General features: G+C 34.0%; 2 protein-coding genes across 2 annotated transcripts; both read left to right on the forward strand.

Moving 5' to 3' along the window:
• Positions 1–1440: 1440 nt before the first annotated feature.
• LOC119635873 lies at positions 1441–3076 on the forward strand. The gene is made up of 6 exons (XM_038030889.1): positions 1441–1498; positions 1574–1752; positions 1825–2098; positions 2168–2303; positions 2391–2540; positions 2701–3076. The coding sequence occupies exons 1-6, from the start codon at positions 1441–1443 to the stop codon at positions 3074–3076; spliced, it is 1173 nt and encodes a 390-aa protein (XP_037886817.1).
• A 3116-nt stretch (positions 3077–6192) lies between these two features.
• Positions 6193–6516, forward strand: LOC119635874 (cytochrome b-c1 complex subunit 6, mitochondrial-like). The gene has a single exon (XM_038030890.1). It carries the CDS (start codon positions 6193–6195, stop codon positions 6514–6516), a length of 324 nt encoding a protein of 107 aa, XP_037886818.1.
• The last annotated feature ends 10249 nt before the right edge of the window (positions 6517–16765 follow it).

The raw sequence follows: 16765 nt of genomic DNA on the forward strand, positions 1-16765 counted from the left end.
ATTTTTTAATAAAATACAATATATGCACTCTGTATATACGTATATACATATACATGCATATATATATATATATATATATATAATATGTACTATATGTATATATATATATATATATGTATATATATATATATATATATGGGTTCGCATATGTAGAAATGTATGATCATATCATTCTATCGCAGGATCAGGAATACAGGAACACGATAACTTAATTCTTCCATCCTTCCTTATAACATGATTATTACAATATTTGAAATAAATCATGGAACCTATTTGTTTAAAAATTTTGCTTAACAGGCAACTATTTCTACTAGCTTTTCCCGAATTTATTCGTGTATATTAACCTACACCACTTGTTGTACAACACCCATATTTTATTACACCTTTTAGTCCGCTGATGTATTTTGGCCCAAAGACGAAAACGATTCAAAATGGTTCGGATCGGATAATTTTTTCGATCACTTTCAATGAAAGCCGTTATTTTCAAATAAACGCATCAAACGAAATGGCGTAGAGTTGCTAATGATGGACCCTGTCCCACTACAGTGTTTTTACTAGTCTTTCATTTTGTTTAGTGGTATGGCGAAGTAAAGTTCTCCTTCTAAAAGTGTAAGAGGGTAATTTAGAAGACGAAGAAAGACTTGATATGGATCCACTTTTGACTATGCCAATCGTCCCAGAATCATTTTTTAAATCGATTGAAGCTTGTCTGTCCGTATGTTCTTCTATTTTGTTTGGTTGTGTTCAAACTACAGGCTGCAACTTTCGAGATAGTTCGACGACATTCGGTACATTGATGTATGTTGTCCCAAGACAAACTCCACATTGATGTACGTTGTCCCAAGGATGAACTCGATTGAAAATGGTTCAGATCGGACAACTTTTTCCCATATAACTGCTTATTCTGAATAGTGGTCACATGAATAATTGTAAGGTAAAGTAAGATATTTAATGGTGGCCCCCGGGCCATTAAAGAGTTTTTACCTGTTTTGTAATGTGTTTCTCCAAGTTTAGTGGGCTGCGGCTTAAACCAACAAATGTGTGCATTTTTCTTAGACTTTGTTATATCCAACATCAGCAGATAGGCTTTAACTTTAAGGTAAATCCAGACATGAGACACTTTAATCTAAATATCTAACTCTATAACACTATAACACTATATAACGTAATTGACTTTAGCAATACCGACGGCCTAACATACAGCGATTTCAAAATTCTACTGTGTGCCCCAGACAATGGATTCAATATAGCATTTCTTTTGTTTTCACATATTTTATTTACGTCAATAGTTTTTTGAAGAATTTTGATTCATATGTAAATATTCGTTTGTACGTATCGTCGGTTTTTAACGCAAACGTGTTATTTTGTTATCAGTTTATTTTTATAATACCAAGGGTGAATATTTTATAACATAGCGAGCAGCAGGCAAATACATTTAAAATGAACAGAACACTTAAAGCGAAGTGTGACGAAGAATTACGCAAGAAATCTTTAGCGGGTATGTTATATTTTCAAATCAAATCAAATGAGAGAAGAGTTATGTAATTAATATTATTTTGCCCATCTTCTGCAGATAAGAGGCAAGTCAGAACGAAAGCATTCTTTATTATAATAACGGAATTTATGCAGAAAGCGAAACTTGCACTCTTACTGCCAATAATTGTTGAAAATTATCAAAAGTTGAAAACATGTTTATCGGGCACTAAATATGAATTTGTCTCAGACTTAATTGAAGACTTCCACGCAAACAAAGTACGTAGTATTATAATGGGTGCATGTGTTAGTTCTAAATATAAAAAAAAATCCCCCTTTTAACTATGATAGGATAAGGGAGAATATGACATACCCAAATATATAAATCGAGATTCGGACAAAATTATTGAGACAATTCTGATAAATCATGAGATGCTTAAGTATTTACCTAAAAGATGGTTTGATAATCTAAGCCCGGGCGAATTAAAATTACTCAAATGTTTAGAGCTTACACTCCAAATAGCCCGAATTCGTTTTTGCCGAGGACCTTTTCAAGAGCTGGAAATTCAACAAAAAGCAAATGAATTTTATGACAAAAGTGAAGATATGATAGCCGAAACTAAATGTAAAACAATCTCTAAAAAATTTGCGAAGAGTTGAGAAAAACTGACATGTCGAGAATTTATTTTAACAGATCTCGAACAAAAATTAGAAGGCCGGAAAGTGTCAACATTTTGGAAGAAGATCGCTCGAGAAGTTGTAGTGCATCGCTTAGGAAAACGACTACAAACTCAAGCGTTTATCTTGGCGACCAATTTTCAAACGGAAACGTACGTTCTCAAAAAAAAAAAAAAACGATGACCTTCTTTACCATTGATATTAATTTTTCACACACGACCCAACATTATTTCTTTTAGGTATTCTATTACAAGAAATATAAAGAAAACACGACAACTTTACGCCTTAAAGGAAAAAGAGTTGGAAGATCAAAACCAAGTCGCGAAAAACTCTTACGAGACAACATTGCGTCAGAATTTGCAGGCAGAGAAGATCGCCGCAGCTGAACGGTACATATCTAAAAAATATTCTTTAGTAATGGATCGCTTTTTTTTCTTGAAAATTGTCTCAAGTTCATTAAAAAGGGAAGAGTGAGACAACTTTCAAAAACAACGTTTCATGCCTGAACAAAGATATTAATTGTAAAGTTTTTCATATGGCATTTTTCAGAAGCAAGCTTACCATAAGTCTAGAAAGTTTGATCGAAAAATATGATAATATGATGCTTGAGAAGGTGTCTGAAGCAATTTCGCTGTCGGAAACGTATAAAACAATGAAGAAACGCACGAAAAACCTTGCAGATGAATGTAAACGTGTAAAGAATTTACATTATGAACTGGTTATTAAGAAAGACATGAATTATTATGGCGCCCGGGTTGATGTATTTAAATTTGCACGAGCCGTGGCAGTCATACGACGTTGGTTTAGAAATGTAGCAAGAAAAAAGAGGTCATTGACCAAAATTGCATCGCAAAAGTCTGTAATTGAGAAAGGCAAGGCTAAACGCATGAAGACTAAACGGGTTGGTCGAGGCCGGAAATCCTAACTATCGAATATGTGCAGACGATCAAAGCTCAGAAACTAAAAATTTGAAATTTTATAAATTCTGAAGCATGTGTTTCGCTTCTATACATTCTCGCTATGTATAAGTGAATAAACATACGCACCCGTGTTCTCACATAAAACATTTTTGCTTGTAGGTTTATTTGTTTGTTTGGTGTTTGGGGCGACAAGTAGATTCTTTGACTATAAATAAGACTTTTGATCCTATGGGATTTCTGGGATTTTTTCATATTTTCGTTTATGAACGCAGGGAGATGAGAGAGCGCTGACCAAATTATAAAACTGAGGCCTACGAAAGATTCCCGAGAGGCATCAGAGGTTTCAGCTTATCAAGTCCCTGAAAGTCTCGTGAATTTGATATCAATTTTTAGAATTCTACAATTCATTTATAACAACCTCTATTAAATTGAACAAGTGTAAACTGTTTGATTTTGTAGCTTCTTGATTTTTTTACCAACTATGTCTTCCTCTAATTATTCCTGATATCCGAAAGGAATCCTTAGTACATAAATCTCTAAAGTAGATATATTCATGATCAGCGTGAAATTCTAAATTGATTTAGCCATGTCCGTCCGTCTGTGTCATTTGTGTTGTTGGTACACGCCGGTCACAAAAATAAGGACATCAAATTCAAATTTGGTAGAAGCATTGGAAGTTTCTGCACGAAATTTTCCACATTTGCTCTAAAAATGAAAAACTTCCGCCATGCCCACACAAGGTTACTAGTGGTTAAATAGTGTTGTTTTCACTTTTTTGAAATGTTATGCTTATTTATCGTAAGGCAACTAAGACCGAATGTTTAAAAGTATTTTGTATACTCCTTAAATGAAGATATATCTACTGCCTAAAAATGGCTTCATTTTAGTAGATACCGCGATTAATTTTTCCTTAATAATACCAGCGATATGGGTATCAAATAAAAGAACTTTAAGAGTCGAATGCGGAAAACGTAGTCATGGGTGTGTGAGATTCGGCCTCCGCTGACTACAACTTTTTCACTTGTTAGTTTTTCTCTTAGTTCTTCAATTAAAACAGCAGCGCTGTCGCTGGCTTCCTTGTTGAGTAGAACTTGGTAGGTGACAAATTTGCTGGAAGCGAAGGACGTTTCTTCCTAGCCTCTAGGGATTGCTAAATGCTCATAACCGCGAGGAAAGCAAACAAATTGACAAACCCTGTTTGAAAATAAATTTTTTCCTTCTACTATATCGGCTTTTTAACGATTCGTGATGATGCTTAATAAAGCGATAGATTATTGAAAAGAGATTACAAAATGAGACATTAATCCTAAGCGACGACGGGCAGGGCCGCTGCAAATATTATCTTTTCACGAATAGTAACTGATATGTGTGTTCAGTAAGAAGACCATGCAAAACTTCAATTTCGCAGAGGCGTCAAAGGGCTTCTCAGAAGACGGTAGATTCATACGAAATTAAAGTAATACTTGGCATGTAACAAGAACAATTCCATCTATTTCTCTTGCATCAACACGAAATTCTCTGTTCCGATATGTGGGAGAACAAAATGTCTCTAAAAATCGTGAGTTACTTTTGAGGGCAATCAGCAACATTTATGGGCCATTTGTACCGTACATACCTTGTGGTATAAGATGTGTGGATATATGCTATGTCCAGAATGGCTCAGAAGCACTTTTCGAATCGATTTAGCTCTCTCTGATCATCCGCCCGTCTTATTTTCTTGTGTTCAAGCCATAGGTCGCAATTTTTGAGATATTGTAATGGTATTTGCTACAACGACGTGTTATACACAAAGAACGAGAGCACTACCACTTCCCATATACTGTACTTTACTTTTAACCGTCGTTATATGAATAACTGCATTAAGCGAAGTGGTGTAGGGGGTTTAGTAATGAGCCGAAACAAAAGAAAGTAAAAGAGCTAGTGCGAGAGAGAGTGAAAGAGGCAGAGATCAAAACGGTAGGGCACCCAAACGAAAAATGAAAGTTAGTTCATATAAGAAGATGGAATGGTTGTAGGGCAGATTTGCTATCAGGCACAAGAACAATATTGGCAATTATTTTGAGTAACCAATTCAATGGTTTCATTATTATAACATAGAAGCTCAACATATATGGAGGACAAATAGTGTTGGACTGAACTTGAAATATTTTCACCGACATACGCATCTGCAGCATGATACCTTAAAGCAGTTTTAACTTTTTCTATACAGATGAGCGGCATGTGGCCAGAAAAGATATGTGCCTGAAGAACGTATTTAAAAAAAACTAATGCTCATAGATAGTGAGTGAATTATAAATTAACAAGTTGTATAGCAACAAATAACAATAACGGGCAAAGAATTTTCTTATCCGTTTACGATTTCCATAAATAATCAGCGTCATAGAGTCATAAAGTCTGCACGTTCTTAATGCAAGTAAAATTCTGAGGTCGCTTATGGTTTTCCATTCATTCGTAACTGCAACCTGTTACTTCAAAGCGGTTTGACAATCGCAAGATTTTTTCATTCGGTGATAAGAACAAGGAAAGACACTGCAGTAGGCCAAAGCTCACCGTTCAACATCTAAACCACTTTGCTTTATACAGTTACTTATAGAAAAGCTTTTTAAAATAAATTGTTACAAGGAAAGTTGTTGAAAAAATGATCCGAACCAAACCGTTTTTAGTAGCATTCATCCTTAAGCCCAACATTTCGTTATACTAAGTCTAATCAAGACATGGGTTAAACACAACACGAACAGACAGCCTTACATCCGGAATAATAACAGACGGGTACACCTCAAATCCTTCTGGGTGTTGTATACATCCACGCATTGTACCATTGTACCACAAGCGGTGTAAGGTATAAAAATATATTTACCGACAATCGTTAACTCTTTGCTCATTACAAAGAGTACGTAATTGTCGAGAACTGTAAAACGACCTTGAATCGATTTAATAAATTTCGCCCACACATTCTCCCTTTCTCATTGTGCATTTTTTTTTCTTCAAAAATCAAAGCAGCCTTTGAAATTGTTTTTTATGTATATATATATATATATATGTAGACATGGAGAGTAACTTAATTATAATTAATTGTAAGAAGGAAGTTTTCGCAAACACAACTCGTACTTTTGTGGTAAAAATGAATGTTTTCCAAACGATACGTGAATGGTTTTCAATAGGCCAAATTCATGCGGATGAACCAGGCGAAGAAGAAGGAGAAGAGCCGGAAGAAGACTCCGAAGAAGAGCCGGAAGAAGAGGAATTAAAAGATCCTATGGAGGATTTGCGTGAAGAATGTACAAATCAAAGGGAAATTTCTAAGCTTTACGACATTTTAAACGATTGCAATGACCGCGTCAACAGTAAAACTAAAACTCAAGAAACGTGCGAGCAGGAATTGTTTGATTTCTTGCAGGAGCGGGACAATTGTGTATCCAAAACGCTATTCGATCATTTGCAATAAATAGTTTATGTGGAAAAAGGGAATAAAATGACGCAATGTTTTAAGAAAAAAGAAAATTAATTATCTGCTTACGTATATGAATTTTAAGGTTTTTTCATGGGCGGATAGGAATAGTAATTAAACCAAGATAAAGTGAACCATGAAGTAAGGCATGTTTTAATCGAAACCAAATTGCTAACATTTGGCTGCTTTTAAAGCAAATTTTATTTGGTATTTTAGGCTACGACAGGAAAAATGCTCAGTTCAAGGAGAATGAAGTCTCCAATCATCGTTGCTGCACACAGACTGAGATACTACGAACACACTTAAAAAATATTTTTATATTCTTTATTTTGAGATATAAATCTACGTTGTATAGAGAGTGGGGATCTAGAAAATTCCTGAAGAAATGGTATTGGCTCATAGATGCGTTACATTGAAGAAATGTCTAAATTTTGAATTGCATTCAATCGTATAGAAGAGAGTGTGGTTTTGAAAGAGAGGAAAAAATCTTTTCTTCTGAAATTAGTTTAAACGCATCTAACTTTGTAAGCTAAATTAACTTTCGAAAAGGAACCTTATGACTTGTTTAGGGTCGAAAAAAGTATTGAACCTTTTCCTAGTTCTCCTCAACACCGTAAAGTGAGTAAATCACCAAGTTGTTGTACCGTTTCTTCTTCACACGTTATTAAGTAAATTTTGTTATACAAGATTTTGATATATATAAAGGAGATATTGGCGGTTTTCGAAATGAACTACCGAGCAGAATTTGTCGGGCTATTTACAGTAGCACTTCTCGGGTAGTTACCGTAATTTTTTTAAAAAACTATTTTTTTTTTTTTTATTGCTTTAAATCATTCCTCCAATCAATAGTCAAATATGGCTATGGAAAAAAGCAATAGTGGACGGGGCAAAAGTTTGAATGGTCAAAAACTTGGCTTGGCTTGAAAACTGAAATGAGTTTTTTTTGAAATACGATTTTTGAAAAGCCATAACCTTATTTTCTAGAAAATACCGTAGGATATTTTCAAAAAGTTTTTCAAAATAACTTTCATTTATAGAGGAAAGCACCTTTTTCGTTCAAAAATTGGACCGTTTTGTTTAAAGTTTGGCAAAAATCACTATTTTTTAAAGATTTTACCTCATCTTCGACAGACGTAGGAAAGCAAAGGTTAAATTTTTAATTTATTTTTTGTGCCTTGCACTACTTGTGGTACAAGAGTGTGTTAAGTTTGTGCGGAGGTACGCAACAGCGAGAAGGATTTAAGCTAGATCGTTCTTTTTGTTTTACCAATCAACTCTGAGTCACCTTCAAAGTCGATTTAAGCTGGTCTCTCCATCTATCCGTCCGCCCGTCTTGTTTTCTTATGTTTAATGCATAGGCAGCATTTCCTTGATATTTTGCTGAAATTTGGTACAACGAGGTGTTTTGCAATAAGGACGAACGCCATTTAAAATGACTCCCATAAGATGGCTTTTTCGACATCTTCGCATATAAAATATTGTTTTCAAAAGTCGCTATAGCAATGACAATATTAACCAAAGTATTGTAGTGGGTCGTGCTTTACTATAGTATTTGTGTTTATTTGTCCAAACATTTGCTAATCACACAAAACCTGACATAGAAATGCAAGCTAAATGGTGTTTTTTTTTAACTAATGTTCACATATTTTACGCTGCGTGCGATCTCCTCCATCGGAAGATGAAAGTTTCTTTTTTAATTTTTTGAATATAGGCATAATAACCCCGCCGAATATTATCGAATGATCGGCTTTTCTTTCTCTCCACAAAAAGTATTGTCAAGAAAAGTGTTTTTTTCATACTGTTTCAGCGGCTTTTCCTCATAAGTTAATTCTGAATCAAAATTCTATTAAATGATAACAGGAAGAGAATATGAAAAATCCAAATACAATCCAATTATCAACAAACTTCTCGACGAACTTCTTATAAATCATGAGATCTTTAAGTGCCTGCTTGCCGTATGGTTTGGATATTAAAGCCCGGATGAATTAAGGTTATTGAGGTGTTTAGAGAAAATATTTGAAAGTGGCCAAATACATTTTTGAAGAATTTATCTAGAAGGAAACGGATCCGAACAGTTTTCAATTGCGCTCCTCTTTGGGTTATAGGACGTCGGTGTACCATGTTTTATCAAAATATCTTAAAAATTGCGATTCACGGACTAACATCAGACGGGCAGGTAGGCAACGGTCGAACAAGTATATATCGGTTCAGAAAATGATTCTGCATCGGTCACTGTAATAAATGGTGAGTCTGTCTTAAGCCATTCTGGATGTTACATACGCCCACACAAACTTAATTTATCCCGCATCACTTGTGGTATAAAAAACGCCCTACATAAAATGTATAGTTTTGAACCTGAGCACTCCACCTGAGTACGTTTTTCTTTTCTTTTTTTTTTTTTGAAATCAATGTAATCATTGAAATTTTTGACACTTTTTTACAAAAAGATTTTTCATATCGCTATAAAGAAAAAGGGTTTTCTCGCTTACTACATTTCGCTGAACATGGATTTTTTCCCAATTATTATACGTAAATGGTTTGCAATACTACAAGTTCATGCTGATGACATAAAAGAGAAGGAAGAACTACCACAGAAGAAGTTACGGGACCCTATGAAGGAGTTGCGTGAGGAATGCTCGAGTGAAAAGGATATTTTTAAGCTTTATGACATCTTAATAAAGTGCAATGATGACGTAGATAGTAAAGCTAAAACTCAAGAAAGCTGCGAGGAACAGCTATTTAACTTTTTGCAGGACCGAGATGATTATCTGTACAAATCGTTGTTCGATCATTCACAATAAATAATTACCAGGAAAAATCAATAATGCGCTGTCGATTATTACTTGAAGTTAGGGGCCAAGCAAGGTTAGATCTGCAAAATGTTAAATCAGTTTGTTTTGAAATCTAGAAAGGTTTCACGGGCGATCGCTCTCTGGCTACATAGAGGATTCTGCTCAAGAAAATTCATATTATTGCAGAAGTGCACTAAAATGAGACTTAGCCACCGATTATCTCTCCCGATAATCTTTCGCCATTCGGTTTTCCCTATACACGTATAGAGGGAAGTGATATCGTCGACACCCTCACATCATTACACGCCATCGGTGTTAAATTGATTTAATACACAAAACTATAATTATTTCTACTAATCACTTCAATAACTTGATCTTAAACCCAGATAAATAATTGAACCTTTTTTATTAGCACTTCGTTTGCGAAAAATAGAAGAAAGAGATTCTTTCATCAGTACCTCGGCTTTCACGCTAGTAGGTGTTGCCGATTTATTAGATTCTGATTCGAGTTTATATCGCAATTTCTAATCATGATGACCCCTGGGTTATATTGTACGCTCTATCTTATGGCAGTCGTGTTTTGCTTGTATGTAGACTTCAATCAAACCGAAAATATGTAAAAAAAGCTAAACTTCAACCTACGATTCAAAACAAGGGACGATTTTAATCGTCACAATGTCATCTAACTCAGTAAAGCCCTTCCAACTACTTTATGCCTTGCTTACTATCTTTTTCTTATATGATAGTTATCGCATATAGTTGTAGCATGACATATTTTTTATTTCTTTATATAAAGTCTAAGCTCTTCTAGACACATTTAATTCCATGAATCATTTTAGAATAGAATGTTTATGCTCTGGCATGTAATATACACACTCTTGCGATTGTTTCGAGCGCTTTTTCATTTCTTATCCAATCGATGTATTTCGATTCGTTCCGGTAGTCAAGGTTTTTTATCGAACGGAATGATTTGCATTTAAAATGTTTAGATGGCGATTAAATTTTTATTGGCCACTCTTTCGCTTTCAAAAACCGCACCCCATGATGAGAACTTGAGCTTCGAGGTGGCGAGCGGCGTTGATAAGTGGTAGATATCTATTTTATGTATGTATTAATTATTATTGAATCATTTCTTGGCGTGATTTGTGGATTTGTTTCAAGCAAATATTTGCGCACTCAATAGAAGGGTGGGATTTGTTTATATTTCTTTACGTTCTTTCGTTACATTTTAATATTACTTGATTTCCTTAACTATAATCGTACATAAATACAATTAATTAAAATTAATTATATGATTTAGTTATTCAGTAATGGACATCAGACTAATCAAAACCTTTTATTTTTTTCGTATGACTGTTGGCTAATGACAAATTCTGAACAGATAGAGACCCTACGTGAATTAAGAAAACTATTTATAGAAACAATGCTTAAACCACTCCTTTCTGTCTTTGAAGGTTTGCAAAATTACTGGATAATTGTTATCATTGTGATTATCATTGTTTGAATGATTTCCTGTTTTTTTGGTAAAAAGCGGGTTTAGTCAGTTGGTTAGACAGTTTATTCCGTGGATTTTTATAGTGACGATGTTGCAAGGTCTGTATAATGATTTCAGATGTATCGACACAAATTATTTCGTTTCCGAAGCCAAGCATTCCGGTAATAACGAAGTGAAAAGCGCATGTTTGTGCCCAAGACTATGAAAAAAGTTTGCAATGTTTCATATTCATCGAGAAAAATCGAGAAATAGAAATGATATTTCGGAAAACTATATATTACCACTAGATTAGATTAGGTATATATTCTATGCAAGTTCTCAGGAGAAGTAAGGCTTTATGTGGCAGCAAAGTACAATTTTTCATATTTTATAACAAAGATAAGTGAAAAATTATGTTAGACGATGTAGTATACGGTGTTCAAAAGTCGGCTTTCCACGGCTCTAACAATGTGACTTGATTTTATTGAGTCATTAAATTTTTGCCTTTAGTTTGGCGGAGAGGAAGTCGTGTAGTAATGTAATAATGGATCGGCTTTCTATTACTATAACAATTTAATCTAGTTATGTGTTTAAAAAAATTATTAAATATTTTGGTTGGATTTCAACAAGCTTACGTAAAGTAAGCCCCATGTATTTACCGAATTTTTAATTTTCTTTTTATACCCACCACTGAAAGAGGAACTTTGTTTTTATGCACAATATATGTAACACCGAAAAGAAAGCTTCAGAGATCCTATAAAGTGTATATATTCTTGCTCAGCGCGGAATTTCGAATTGATTTACCCATGTCCGTCTGTCTGTGTGTTATTGGCGCTCTCCTGGTCGAATAAAAAGATGTCGATTTCAAAATTATTAGACAGATTGGAAGTTTCCGCACGCAATTGTCGAAGCAAAAGCGTGCAGTGGGCCGTAAACTAAACTCAACTCCGTTTTTCTTATTCAAAATTTGTGGGTTTTTACTCGTTACTCAGGATTTATTAAAGTTAGAAGGCTGAAATTTTCCACATTTACTTTACGAAGCGCTCTACTCTGTACTTGTAAAAATGGAAAAAAACGTCCATTAAAAAAAATAACTGAAACTCTTTGCGAGACTGTAAAAGCTGTAAACCTAGAAAGAAATTGCCATGGATTGGTTAACTCTGATACGCTTAGATGGTGTAGCTATAATATACAAGCGGTGAAGTAAATTTAAGAGACGGTAAGGGAAACGTGAAGAAACATACAATTTGATTACAAGTGCTGATCCAGCAATGCCTAAAAGACATGGAAAGGAAAATTGTATATAGAAAAAAAAAAACAAAAAAAAAAAAAGAAGTAAGAAAGTTATATTCGGCGAGGACCGAATCTCGCATATCCACCACAACAATATTCATCTTAAAACCACGCCAATTTAGGCCGACAATATATCTTCATTTGAGGGGTGTACAAAATACTTTTAAACATTCTGCATTACGATAAAAAAGCATAAACCCTCAAAAAAGTGAAAAAATAAAATTTAATCAGTAGAGTGGTTCATAAAGTAAACGTGGACGAATTCAATTTTTTAACTTTTGTAATTTTTGAGTAATGAGTAAATACATACAAATTTTTGTTTACAAAAACGGAGTTGCGTTCAATTTACACTTCACTGTGGGCTTACGCTTATCCCACTTTGGCCCATTTCCAATCTCAATCTGTGTGCAAAAATTTCCAAGATGTGTGTTAATTTGAAATCGACATCTTATTTGCGACCAAGAGAGTGTCAACATCACACGCCATATATACACGCAGACGAACCGACGGACAGGCAATGGCTTTGTCAACTCAAAATTTTATACGGCTCAAGAATACTTTATAGAGTCTTTGAAGCTTCGTTCTATTTGTTGCACACATTACGACAAAATGAGTATATGAGTTATCCGTCTCTCATAGGTATATATAATAATAGTAACTCTCCAAAAATTCGAGCAAATCCCTTCATAGAAAAATGTTGAAATTAAAATACCCAAAGTCAAGACATCCATGCACAGGAAAAGCAAAAATTCAAAGTTCTCTTGCTTAAGCAAACGCACGCGCAACAGTACACTAGTCTCTCTACCACAGTGCCAATACACTCATGCTCAGATCTATTCAATACACACATTATCGCATACAAATGTTCATAGAGTATTGTTTTACCCGCACTTATTGTACAAAGTTCAGCAAATGTGTTCGTTTCAGTTCTTTAACCTCTCTCTTAAGGTTTTCATATCATTTGTTTATATTGGATGTTTCGGGATACTATTTAAGAGTTTTGCTGGGCAAATGTTGCTAGCGAAATGTTACATCATAAGTTCTACCCAAAAGTTCTGTCCTTTTGTGTGACAACAATTTTCGACACGTAAGCACATATTTGACTCTCTATTTTTATCGCTTAATGTCCGCATACCAACGTAGCAAATTAACTAAAACAAAATTGATTCACGTTACACTTAAGTGTGAAACGAAAGGGTACCCATATCTACCGATAAAGTTCATTTACGCCACGGTGTCTAGGGCCAGCAAAGAAGAAGTGCTACAGAAGCTTGTAGGTATTTATTAAAAGTGGTTGATGAAGGTTAAGTGTCTGTTATGACATGCAGAAGATGGTTTGGAAAATTGGAAACACGTGATTTCGATCTTTCTGATAAGCCAGGTGTTCGCAGAGAGGCTTAACGCAGCGCAACAAAACATTTCGGACCACATATAGAAGATAGGATTAGGGATTTGTATTATGTTTTAGTCTAAGAACGGACAGAACTTACCGGAAGACCTTATGTAACGTTTTTGAGCAAAGTTATTTTCTGTGAAAATCGCCGAATAGCGTAGTTAGCAGCAAGAGCAGCACCAAGCAGAGTGTATGTGACAGATTACTCTCAAGTTCCGCACGCTGCCTCGGTGCTATAAGTCTGCTAAATATAAAAATATCTTTTACGCGGTTCTAAAATGTCAATTTCCAACCACTGTCTACCACTACATATAGATCAATTCTTTCATGGCTAAAATCACATTTTTTCATGAATTTTTTTTTTAATTTGACTTAAGGAAGACTTATAGAGAGATATTTTAAGAGTTTTAAAATAAAAAGATACAAATATATTCCGGTTGATATGTATGCGTCTTTTTCCCCTTAGCAGCTCCATTGCTGTTGATTACAACTTTCTTTTTGGCGAGAACTAACCTAATAAGATGAACTGTTCTAACGATTGCACATTGCTAAGGAGATTCGTTACTTTACTATAGTTCAATGCTTACTATTTTTGAACCTTTTAAGACTGTCATAAGCTGTAGTTGAACTAAATTCTGAATCATTGTCGTCGCATTAATCTTAAAATTTCGAACATTCGCCCACTGTGTTGGAGTAGATTGGTCATTTGTCATTAAATTCCGGTAACTATTGAAGTAAATTTACTGGATTAATGCAGGTAATTAAATATTAACTTAATTCGAGCGCACCCAACTTTATAAGACATATTGTTTAATCAATAATGACGTGATTTTCGTATTTGAGAAAATATGAAAATCAAATAAATTCTCATGAATGCCTATCAACTGAATCATAGTTTTGTTTGGTTTTTTTTTCTTATTTCTATCTCGCATAGCAAAGAAAACCTATTAAGAAACGAAGTAAATGGCCATTTCCACGAGATAATTTTTCATAACCACAAGTTTAACAAGCAGAATGAAGCCAAAAAAAAGTTAAATGCCCGATGAGAATAAGAGCTTTTCGACTATCGATTGCAATGAGTTAAAGATAAAGAAAATTGTTTTCGCAGTAAAATGAACGAATGGTTAGAGAAACACGGCGGCATAATAAATCGTTTTATGATTACTTAATTTATTAAGGCTTCGTATAATATCTGGTCATAGAAACATCGAAAAAAAAAAAAAATAAACAGTTTACCGACTGCTTAGCCTGCCCACTGTCGTGGCCTGTTTGTTTTTTTTTTTTTTTTTTTTGTCTTTTTTGTTGACTAACCAATAACCACATACACGGACCATTTGTTCGTGCATATTGGTTGACAATAAAAGTTGGTTTTTTTTTTTCGTTTTATTTTTTTACACATTGAATCGTTTCGTCCGTCCCGTTTGCAAGTCACCTGCTAATAGCACCATCATTAACACCTGCTTTTGACGAAAAAAATCAATAAGGCGGATACCATATGCTTGTTGTCTTAATTAAATTGAGTTCCATTGTATTGATATTTTATGTTTAGATTTTCAACTGAATTATAATGAGTTTCGCTTAAGCAATATATATATGGCAACACATCCGTCATCGATATAAATTAAATCAATGATTCAAGCAGGTGACTGCAAAAGGGTGGTTTTAAGTTAACCCTCTAGTAATAAGCTTTTTTAATAATGAACAGCGTCTTTTAAAGTTTAGTCGAACTGAAATAAATTGAAATTGATTGAATTTCACTTCGACTTGATTTAATTATCATCTTAATTCAGTTCCAAATGTATTCAGTTCGATTTACAGTTCGAAACAATAATATAACTGCAATCAATTTATATCCAATTGATGGAATTTGTTTAATCTAAAAGAATGAAGAAGAACAAGTAGTAAGCTTTCCCAACAAACGTTTCATGGTTATGGATTAAACATATCCATTTTACAAAGACTATGGGAAAACCCATTCAAAGAATTTCTACTTTTAATTTTAACGTATCTCCTCAATTATAAACGAGCCTAAGAAATAAATGGTTTCACTTGCTGTTTTTAGTTTAAATTCGTAGGATTTTCGATTTGATTTTCATTTCCATCTCTCTAGGAGAATCAATTAGTTATTACGATGGATCACATCATGAATGGGTTAATACTCAAAAGCAGTACATGAAAGTTGTTGCTTTGAATAATTCTTTAAAGTCGCTTAAATATGTCATTTGACGCTGCCCAAAAAGGAAGTCGGAAATCTATATTTCCCAGGTATTAATGTAAGTTCGTGTGAAAAGGAAGAAAGAAAATACCAAACAAGAATGAAATATATCCACTGAAAATAAGATTGCATGTAAAAATGTTGTGGTGGAGCATGGTTCACCATTATAAACATTACACCACTTTGCTTATATTCACATAACACCGCTTCAAAATAAGTCTTAATATGGGGGGAAATGGTCGAAAAATGGTCTGATCCAAATCATTTTTGACAGAGTTCATCCTTTGTCCGAATTTCCTTAAAATATCTAAAAAATTGCAACAAGAAAATAAGACGGATGGATGGACAAACCAGCTTACATCGATTTAGAATCGATCGGTATAATAATAGGTAGGTTTCAAGCACTTCTTGGTGTTGTCTACATTCGCTCGAACTTACCACACGCTTGTACCATAAGCAGTGTAGAATATAAAAAGGGTTGCAAAGGTCACATGCCATGGAAGTTTAGATTACTTACTACTGTAAGGTACCATATTTGTAAAGCCAATAAATCAAATAACAGAGCTGCTTATGGTACCAACTTTCTCATTTTGATATTTTTCTTACCCCTCTGCGGTGACTTAACTGCAAATTTTCTTATCATAATTCCGTAGTCAATGTTGGCAATCAACACGATTAACAAGCTATGGCCAAATGGATATATTTAAGGTTGTCTTATTTTCCAGACCCTTCAAAATCTTGCAAGCACTTCAATACTGACTATACACATTTAGTGCTATAATGATATACCTTATGAACGAAAATGTATTGTTAGTAGTTAATTTAAATTTTTGATTTTTGTCTTCCGCATACTGACAATAATATAATATTTTAATATAGTTCTCGTGCGTGTAGAACCAGTATCGTATTCTTGTACTACTGGTAATAAAATAATTTCATTTAGGTAAGTTAAATACAATGCAGTCTAACTAATTTAAATTTCGTTTGAAACAAGTTTTATTTATTTAAACAATAAATTCATGGCCTTCGTAATTATAATTCTAAACTTTTAAAATAGCAAAGATACAACTTAATTTTTT

The sequence above is a fragment of the Glossina fuscipes genome, unplaced genomic scaffold (genome assembly GCF_014805625.2).
Source record: "Glossina fuscipes isolate IAEA_lab_2018 unplaced genomic scaffold, Yale_Gfus_2 27, whole genome shotgun sequence".
NCBI classification, from domain to species: Eukaryota; Metazoa; Arthropoda; class Insecta; order Diptera; family Glossinidae; genus Glossina; species Glossina fuscipes.